At 42.5% G+C, this 10,480-nt stretch overlaps 1 protein-coding gene across 1 annotated transcript in view; it reads left to right on the forward strand.

Annotated features, from left to right (window-relative positions):
- The window catches only part of Pdzrn4 (PDZ domain containing ring finger 4), a 341,948-nt gene extending 334,271 nt beyond the window's left edge, over positions 1–7,677 (forward strand). The window contains 1 exon segment of the mRNA XM_021216554.2: positions 5,394–7,677. Within this exon segment, the coding sequence (XP_021072213.2) occupies positions 5,394–6,905 (1,512 nt within the window). The 3' untranslated portion in view covers positions 6,906–7,677.
- The last annotated feature ends 2,803 nt before the right edge of the window (positions 7,678–10,480 follow it).

The raw sequence follows: 10,480 nt of genomic DNA on the forward strand, positions 1-10,480 counted from the left end.
CTAAGGCTCAGAGAACCTTGTAGAAGGAGAGAGCACAAGGATTGTAAGAGCCAGGGGGGTTGGATGTCTTCTGTGACATAGCATGTTTTATATATGACAAGGAAGCTGTATCCAGAAAAGTGCAATCATACAGCCATCTAAATAAGGCTTGCATAATGATGATGCGAGATAATATCCCAGTGCAGACTGAGGGACACCCACAAGGCCTTCCCCCTAGATAAAGAGCCACAGGCAATCAATCAAAGGTTGCTGACAGAGGGACAATCATACTTTCCAGTGATAAGTCTCCTGATAGGTTATCTAGTCTTAAATAGTCAACCCTATACACACGTGCACATGAGCAACACAAATGGAGTCAGCCAGTTGTATTTACACACAGACACACACACACACACACACACACTCACACTTGGACAGTCACACGCAAGCATACACACAAACACACACGCACACACACTTATACACTCAAGTACATACTTACATGGTCACACATACTCACACTTAAACACATACTTACACACTCACACACTTGCACATTCACACACATACACAAACACATGCACACATATACACACACATGCTTCTAACAATAAGAATTGAAACAAAGAAGCCATGAAGGTTGAGAAGGAGTGGGGCCTAGGAGGGGTTGGATGGGGGAGAAACATGAAAATGATGTAAACACAGTATTCATATATGGAATTCTAAAAAAATATATAACTTAATAGTAAGAAGAATGCCTTAGACTCTTTTTCACATACTTGTGTTCAACTACTTTGGTGAAGAAGCAAAAATGTAAATGACTAAAGATAACAGTAACCATAGAAACCGGTAGGACTTTGGTAAGAATTAGCAGTTGACTGAAAAAGTAGTTACTCTCACTGCATACAGCATTTTAAAATAATAATCGTGATTGGTAGCATTATTTTAGGGATGCCTAACTTATAAATTTTACTAAGAATAAGTACATAATTTAAGAGTGCCTTGTTGCTTTAGACATAGAGCATTGAGATTCTGGTTTGATATCAGTGTGTTAATGCTTGAGCCTGGACAAATATAAACAATCTCTTTCTAATTATAGCTCACTGGCAACACATGATAGTTTTTTTGTTTATTCGTCTTGTAAGATTTGCCCTCTACAGAGACTCTGTGACTGCTCAAAGCCTGACTTGTTTAGCTCTCTTTCCTTTCCGTTCCTTTCCTTTCTTCCTTCCTTTCCTTTCCTTTCCTTTCCTTTCCTTTCCTTTCCTTTCCTTTCCTTTCCTTCCTTCCTTCCTTTCCATCCTGGGTTAATTTAGTCATAGCATACAAAATTACTTCTTATCCATAAACATTGTCTTCTGTTTTGTTTTGTTTTGGGTTTCTTTTTTTTGTCAAAAGATATCTTAACTTTGTTTTGTGCTCTTTGTATATAGAATTGCACATGTTAATTATACTTTTGAATCTCAATAACCTTAGCAAACCCCAGGGAGAAATCAAGCTTTAAATGCCTTAGCAAAAGGTGGGAGAAAAATACATTTATAACCCTGCAGAATAATCCTTTATTTTTACAAAATTTAAGAAGCTTAAGCATATTAACTAATATTTAAGACCATTACAAATGTTAATATTTATTTAGACACAACTTTCATATTTTGTATCCAGTGATAATAAATATAACCGTACCTGACCAGCACACCCAAGCACACTGTATATCAATGATTTGAACAAATGGGCACTTTTTAAATGTGAGAGTTTTAATTTATGAGTCTGCTCATGTAACTGTGAGACGGTTTGAAGAGAATTCCTTTATCCTGTCATATAAACACATTCAGCATAATGTGTATACAACAGAATATACAGATACACACATACACAAGGGTTGTCTATTTTTCAGCTAGTCAGGAGACTATAATACAAACTGCCAGGCTATGAAAAAGAAAGGTAAAACCGACTTGTATCCGAGAGCCAATACAAAAGTCAAGGTCATCTAATCTTAAGGTTCGTATTTTCAAGTCTTCTATGGTCTGCAGATGGGCTTTCAATTGAAGCCAGATCCACAGCACCTGGTAGAGGGTTTTTGTTGTTGTTGTTGTTGTTTGCGGTGGTGGTGGTTTTGGTTTTGTTGTTGTTGTTTCTTGTTTGTTTGTTGGCCTGTTTGCTTGCTTGTTTTTCCTGGTCTTAGTTTCCAATGAGTCTGTGGATTCCCTCTCAGCCATGTCCCTGTTAGCGAGACCCAGTTGAAATAGCAAGCTTACACGTAACTTGGAATAATCAGCAGATTCAAAATTAGCAGAGCAAGAAGTTAAAGGGCTAACGATATTTATGCACCAGCTCACTGCCTGCTGTTTAAGAACTGTCTGAAAGAGGGCCACAAGAAAATTTTAAAGGAGCCATGCCAGTCATAAAGACTAGAAGGGCTCACAGAGCCAAAGTGAATTCACCAGAGAAAGGCCATCTGGCACTGGTCTAAAGTTAGTTATGGAAAAAAAGATAAAGGAAAGTCTCCTGTCACCAAGGAGAGATGGAAGCACTCCACTTCTGCCATCATCAGTCTGAGGAATTCTAGGGGCAGTTCACCTTCATGGGATTCAATTCAACTCTGTTCATTGTATCTCTGAAACCCCTTTTGTGAAAGGCTTAATCTGGTGACTGTAGGACAAGTCACTACTCAGGAAATGTTTCAAGTCAGATGTGCTGCTTAAGGAACATTATCTTCCAGAATCACCAATCTGCCAGACACCCCTAGTAGTGTCTCAGAATCCCCCGAACTCTCAAGAAGTATGGGTAGCTCAGACAAAGAGCTGACCACTCTCAATGGCACCTTCTAAATGAACCGCGATCCTTCTAAACCAGGAGTGGGGTATGTTCTTCTGAGGTGTTTCTATGTGTTACTACAGTAAGTTGTCCTAGCATCACCCGCCTTGGGGCCTTGTCATCCGGGGTATCCAGGGTAGGCTGGAGGGAGTGTTTGCTTCTTCAGAACCAAATCCCTTGTATACAGAAAGTTTTCAGAAGAATCTCACTGTAGCCACAAAAATCCCACAGCCTCTATCAAACCAATTGTCACCAACATGGATTCACAAAATTCAGGGGAAAAAATTAATAGGTAGGGGGAAACATAAAGCAATTAAACAACAATACAGGACTGGTGAGATGGCTCAGCGGTTAAGAGCACTGACTGCTCTTCCTAAGGTCCTGAGTTCAAATCCCAGCAACCACATGGTGGCTCACAACCATCCGTAATGAGATCTGACGCCCTCTTCTGGTGTGTCTGAAGACAGCTATAGTGTACTTACATATAACAATAAATCTTTAAAAACAAACAAACAAAAAACCAAACAAAACAAAAACAAAACAAAAAAACTCCAATACATTCAGATTGGATCAGGGCAAAGAATTATTCAGTGTCCCCCAAGTGGAACCTTATGATTCTGCTACTACACCCAGACTCCAAAGGCAGGAAAAGCCTAGAACCTCTGAAGGGATTGCTGCATCCCCAGAAGGCTGTCAACCCTTAAGCAAAGACCTAGCTTATACCCCTCAACCAGGAAGAAAGGCCAAGATGGTAGCCTGTCATAGGCCTACTCATGCAAAGACACCTTGTGTCTACTCATGCAGAGAAGTTTCTTCTTGCAAAAATGAAGTAGACATGGAGGGTAGGCAGCCCTACTGTGGAGTTACAGGTTCAGGTATCTGAGCATTTCAGACTGGCATCAGATCATAAGGCCAGCCAGCTGGAGTTGCACCCTCCTAAAGGGCTACGGAGCATGCTTCTTCACAACTCACAAGTTTCCTTTTGGGGAAAGGGGGGGGGGGTCATATTCTTCACAGGAGCTTGAGTTTATGGTGTCATTCACAAGTCAGCCTGACTGCTTCTGCTCATGTCTGTTCTTAAGCTGGCTCCACACCACAGGGAGAACTGCTGAAGAATGTTGTTATTTAATGAACATATGTCTGGATGTATACCAATTTCTGTATTAGTCGGGGTTCTCATGAGTCACAGAACGTGGGTAGTCTCTATATAGCAAGGGAGTTTGTTGATGACATACAGTTTGTAGTCCAACTCCCCCAACAATGGTCAGCAGCAGCTGTGAATGGAAGTCCAAGGATCTAGCAGTTGCTCAGTCCCACAAGGCAAGCAGGCAGAGAAGAGAGAGTAAATAAATCTTCCTTCTTCCAATGTCCTTATGTAGGTCTCCAGCAGAAGGTGTGGCCCACATTAAACAAATGCCCTTAACCAATTCCACCTGCCCCCCGACTAAATCTCACCTGGGCAGGAAATTAGTGGCTAAGAATACTTTGCACATGGTCCAGCTCTGGGACATTGTGCTTGCTTCTGAGATGGATAACGTGGAGGGAGATGCACTGTGGTCATGAATCCAGAAACATGACATGCTGACCATGAGTAATGTGGAATGTAGGAGGAGAGCTTTGCCTTCAGCCTACTCGGCCACTCACAGCCTAGACCTGTGTGACGTGGGGCATCCTCCTCTACAGAGAGAGAGAGAGGTCTGTGGTTCCAGCACAGCATCTTAACATGGACCATTGCTGTTTTGTGATACCAGCCTTCCTATATTCTGCGCATTCTTGTCAATAAAGACCACCTCTCTGCCCCCTCCCCCAATTTATGTTGTGGGAATCCTTCTGAAATAAGCATTCTGCCACCAATGCTTGGAGTCACTGGTGGGCCAAAGCCAGGACAGCTCCTGAAAGGCTTCAATCCAGGTCCAGTTAGTATTTTCATTTTATACCCTAAAACCACAATGTCGGGATGGGCAACCAAAAAAAGATTTTACAGAAGCACACAGGGCGGTCAGCAGGTTGTTAGTGGTGACAATTGTTTTCAGCTGCGATTCCAAGTCATTCTGTTTCAGGTTGTGAGTAAAGTTGTGGCTGGCAAACGGGCAGTGCAAGCAGTGCCTTTGGTAGATCACTAAATAGATCAATAATACATCAGAACTATATAGGCGGTCATTTCTGCCTTATTCTACTTTGTTTAAAGAAAGTTAAGAAGCAGAAATAGTTACTTAAGCATTAGACCTACAAATTGCTGAAGAAGATGTAGATACTTCTTCTTCACTACTCTTCCGAGTGTTTCTACCTGAGAAGTCGTCACTTTGTATATATCCTTTACCTTGGTTTCCCAAAGAGAAACGCTGAATGTAACAATCCTTCACTTCCAGGGTCTCTGTCTCTTTTATACCCAGTGTTACAGCTATAATGAAACCTATGCCCTCTGTTATGCTACACACAAGGCTGTTGTGAACTAATTGTCTCTATTTCTAAAATTCGTAGGCAAACAGCTAGAGCTGGTTCTAGGAACTCCACCCTAGGCCACTGAAACATTGTTTTTCAAGCAAGTTTACAACAGCCAGTGCGTTCCAAAAATAATATCTTGTGTTCTGTTTTCTCAGCCAAAAAAGCAAGAGGAAGAAGAAGGCACAACAGACACGGCCACCTCCTCCTCCAACAACCAGGAGAAGGACAGTGGTGTGGGGCGCACGGATGAGAGCTTGCGGAATGATGAGAGCTCGGAGCAGGAGAACGCAGTGGAGGAGCCCCACGGCACAGCCCTGAAGAGCAAGAGAGAGCTGGGGCAGAGCCAAGACACGCTAGGGAGCATTGAGCATCAGTGCAACGAGAGCTGTGCTGGGGGTGAGTGCTTAGACTGTGCCAGCAACCAGGAGGTGTGTGAAGGCTTCCAGCAGCTGTTGGAGCTTAAGATTCGAAACCACGGAGATTATGACCTGTACTACTCAAGCAGTACCATCGAGTGCAATCGAGGGGAACAGGACGGGGTGGAGCACGAGCTGCAGCTGCTTAACGAGGAGTTGAGAAACATTGAGCTAGAGTGCCAGAACATCATGCAGGCCCACAGGCTCCAGAAAGTGACGGACCAATATGGAGACATCTGGGCATTACATGATGGGGGATTCCGAAATTACAACACCAGCCTGGATGTGCCAAGGGGGAAACTGGATGACATCATGGAACACCCAGAAAAGTCAGACAAGGACAGCTCGAGTGCGTACAATACAGCGGAGAGCTGCAGAAGCACTCCGCTGACAGTGGACAGGTCCCCGGACAGTTCCCTTCCAAGAATGATCAACCTCACCAATAAGAAAAACCTGAGGAGCATGATGACAGCCCATCAGTCCCCTCCCAGACAGAGCTCCAGGGAATACACATCAACCAAAGTCAAAGCCACCGATGAAGGTTGCAGCGTCGAAAGCCTGGAGAAGAGTCTAGAAAGCGGCCAACTTCTGGATCAAGAGCACACAGTCAGCGAGCATCCTCCATACCTCTCTCCTTACCACAGCTCCTCCTACAGATACGCCAACATTCCGGCGCATGCCCGGCATTATCAGAGCTACATGCAGTTAATTCAACAGAAATCGGCTGTGGAGTATGCCCAGAGTCAGCTCAGCTTGGTGAGCATGTGCAAGGAATCGCAAAGGGGTTCGGAGCCCAAGATGGAATGGAAGGTAAAAATTAGGAGTGATGGGACCCGGTACATCACCAAGAGGCCAGTGCGAGACCGACTTCTGAAGGAACGTGCCTTAAAGATCAAGGAGGAGCGGAGTGGCATGACCACAGATGACGACACCATGAGTGAGATGAAAATGGGGCGCTACTGGAGCAAGGAGGAAAGAAAGCAACACCTGGTCCGTGCCAAGGAGCAAAGGCGGCGCCGGGAGTTCATGATGCGGAGTCGGCTGGAGAGCCTGAAGGAGAGCCCGCAGAGCAGCGGCGAAGGCAAGAAGGAGCTGAGCATCATCGAACTAAGCCACAAAAAGATGATGAAAAAAAGAAACAAGAAAATTTTGGATAACTGGATGACAATCCAAGAACTGATGACCCATGGAGCCAAATCCCCAGATGGCACTAGGGTCCACAATGCCTTTCTGTCGGTGACCACCGTATGACCAGACACATAGGGACAACTGGCTTAGAGAACACGCTACCAGTTTCGGTAGAGTATCATTGCCTCGTTCAATGTGGCATTTTTATATATATTTTGTGACTTTACAGTTTAAATTTTTTGTAAGCAAAAATACCTGGTACTTTTTAATTTGTTTTTCATATGCTGGTACCTTCTTTGACTAATATCTTTCCTTAACTTGTGATATATTCATAGCACACATTTATAGAAAAAAATAAAACAAAAGGAAAGAAAAAAAACGAACGAAAATACTAAGGACCTAATTAATTTCCTATTTTAATGTATCTATTGTAAGTTAAAAATCTGGATTTATTTCTCTAATTTTCTTATTTGCTATTTTAATAGTTCAATGCCAAAACACGTCTATGCTTACCTCCTGGCATAGTGTATGCTAAATCAGATCTGCTACTAAACTACATGCCGCATCTTGTCTTATACATGAAGTAGCACCCTTTTAACACCCTCCTGTACATTTAACACATAAATGGCAATTGTCTTTGTCTCGGTAAAGTGTGGGTGGACAATCTTCCCGTGATATGTAGTGACACTGGTCATGTAGCTAGATAATTGTGGTAATTTGTGACAATAAAAAATAAATTATTGATTATCCTTATGAAAAGTTAACCAAGGACTGTTATTTTCTTTGCCCACTGTGGTTAACATGTTTGGTTGTACGTATACTATTAGAAGACTCTTAATTGTGAATTATAAATTGTGAAGTTTTTCTATCACCTTTTGTTTCTTTTCCAATAAAGTTGTTTTGAAACTCTGCTTAAAGGTCATTGTGTCACATATTCCAAGTCACATATTCCTACTGGGAACAAATTATATAATAAATGCAGTATTTCAGTGATGCCAAATTACCCCCTTTGCCTCTAGCCTGCCTTTCACAGGTGAGAGAATGAAGAAAGAATATTAATGAAGTGTCTCCTCTTCACACGTCTGCTTTGCCTATATAACTCACATGCTCTGAGAGGTTTCAGCAATGGGATCTTACCACTCATGGCTTTGGAGAAGCTAAATAATTTGATTTTTGTAGGACACAATCCAGTCTACAACACAGCAGGTTTATTTGATTGATCATCTAAAAGTGTGTTTTGGGAAGCCATCCATCTTTGCAGTAATTTTCAGTGTATTCAATTAAATACCTTATATGTCTTTATTAAAGGGTATATTGTTAACTGGCTAGGCAGAGTTCTATTAATCTAGCTTTTCATTGCTTAAACATTTAACCATCCCATGTGCCACCCCCAATGTCTACAGAATAGAAGACATTGTTAACTATGTATGTAAAATTTCATTTAACCCAGTAGATTGTTTGTCATCATGAGGACACACACCTATCTATGTTGAAGCTAGTGTCCTGTGTGAAAACCTACAGTAGCTATGTACAGAACCTATTAGCTCTCCAATCAGTCTAAGGCCCCAGCACTATACTCAACTCTCCCTGTAGCTTGCCCAGGTCACCTATCCTGCCAGTTCTCATTGAAGTTAGTACCTGTTACTTTCCTGAGACTTCTGAAACAAATCTTAGACCTTATTAGAATGAAACAACAGACAAGAGTTTGGGGCAAAACTGTATTGACAGAAAACACATTTTCTTAGCTCCTTAGCATACACTGGTATACCCATTTTTTGGCAATTTATTCATAATTAAATCATAAGCATTTTCTCCCTTCATAAGAGTTTAGGTTCATGAAGGGACAGTTTTTTTTTTTTCAAAAACATTTTTAGTAGATATTTTCTTCATTTACATTTCAAATGCTATCCTAAAAGTCCCCTATACCCTCCCCCCACTCTGCTCCCCAACCCACCCATTCTTGCTTCCTGGATCTGGCATTCCCCTGCATATAATCTTCGCAAGACCAAGGGCCTCTCCTCCCAATGATGGGCAACTAGGCCATTTTCTGCTACATATGCAACTAGAGACACGAGCTCTGGGGGTACTGGTTAGTTCATATTGTTGTTCCTCCTATAGGGTTGCAAACCCCTTCAGCTCCTTGGGTACTTTCTCTAGCTCCTCCATTGGGAGCTCTGTGTTCCATCCAATAGATGACTGTGAGTATCCACTTCTATATTTGTCAGGCACTGGCATAGCCTCACAAGAGACAGCTATATCAGGGTCCTGTCAGCACAATCTTGCTGACATATGCAATAGTATCTGGGTTTGGTGGCTGTTTATGGGGAGGATCCCTGGATAGGGTAGTCTCTGGGTCATGAAGGGACAGTCTTGAATCCCCTGGTTCAATTCCATTTGAATAATAACAAATACTATTTACCCTAAATTACTTTACAAATCTGCATCGTCCTCTTTGATCTGTTGCTTTTATTCCATTACTGTGATAAAACACTCTAACCAAAAGAACCTTGGGAGATGAAAGGGTTTATTTCATCATTCACTTCCAAGTCACAGCCCATCATTGAGGGAAGTCCGTGCAGTAACTTGCTTGCTGCCTTGCTCTCTGGCTGACTGACCTGCTCAGCTAGTTTCCTTATACAACCCTGGACCACTTGCTCAGGGGATTGTACCACCCACAGTGGGCTTGGACCTCCTACATGAATTATCACTATCAGTCAAGACAATCTGTCAAAGACTATGCCCACAGACCAACCAGATAAAAAGAATTACCCAATTGAGATGGTGTCAAGTTGGCAAGTGATGCTAACTAGGACAATCCTATATATTGGTCTGTTTGCTATAGCTGCTGCTGCTGCTGCTGCTGCTGCTCCTCCTCCTCCTCCTCCTCCTCCTCCTCCTCTTCTCCTTCTCCTTCTCCTTCTCCTTCTCCTTCTCCTTCTCCTTCTTCTTCTTCTTCTTCTTCTCCTCCTCCTCCTCCTCCTCCTCCTCTTCCTCTTCCTCCCCCTCCCCCTCTTCCTCCCCCTTTCCCTGTCCCCCTCCCCCTCCTTCTCCCTCTCCTCCTTCTTCCTCTCCTCCTTCTCCTTCCCCTTCTCCTCCTCCTTCTTCTTTTTCTCCTCATTCTCCTCCTTCTTTTCTCCTTTTTCTCCTCCTCCTTCTTCCCCTTCTCCTTCTCCTTCTTCTCCTCCGTCTCCTTCTTGTCCTCTTCTTCTGTCGTCTTCTTCTTCTTCTTCCATGATTGCATCTTTTTGAAGGACTATTACACATAGGGAGATAAACTCATTTTACTTGCCTAGAGTTAAAAGCTGGCCACAAATTTTGAACTAGTGATAAGTAAGGGTTTCATGCTCCTTAGTTTTAGCCATTGTTAATGGACTTGCTAAACGATTCCGTGTATTCTCCAGTGATTCTTTTTTTCTTTCTTTTGTAGTGCCAAGAGCTTGCAAATGTTAGGTAAGCAGCCCACGAAGCCAGTGCCCAGTTCTAGAGTTCAGTTTTGTCTCATGGTTTCCTACATAAACACTTCACTATCCTGATTTCAGTTCTTTCCAACTCAGATCAAACTATGGCTGATCTTTCTCCTCTCCTGCATGCACGAACCAACATGCACATTTTCTAGAAGAAACACCTTCACACTTCTAAGAATTTAATATTTTACAAATGATCCATTTCATTTTCCTTTTAATAAAGTCAAGTATGCT

This window comes from Mus pahari, chromosome 17 (genome assembly GCF_900095145.1).
Source record: "Mus pahari chromosome 17, PAHARI_EIJ_v1.1, whole genome shotgun sequence".
Classification (NCBI taxonomy): domain Eukaryota; kingdom Metazoa; phylum Chordata; class Mammalia; order Rodentia; family Muridae; genus Mus; species Mus pahari.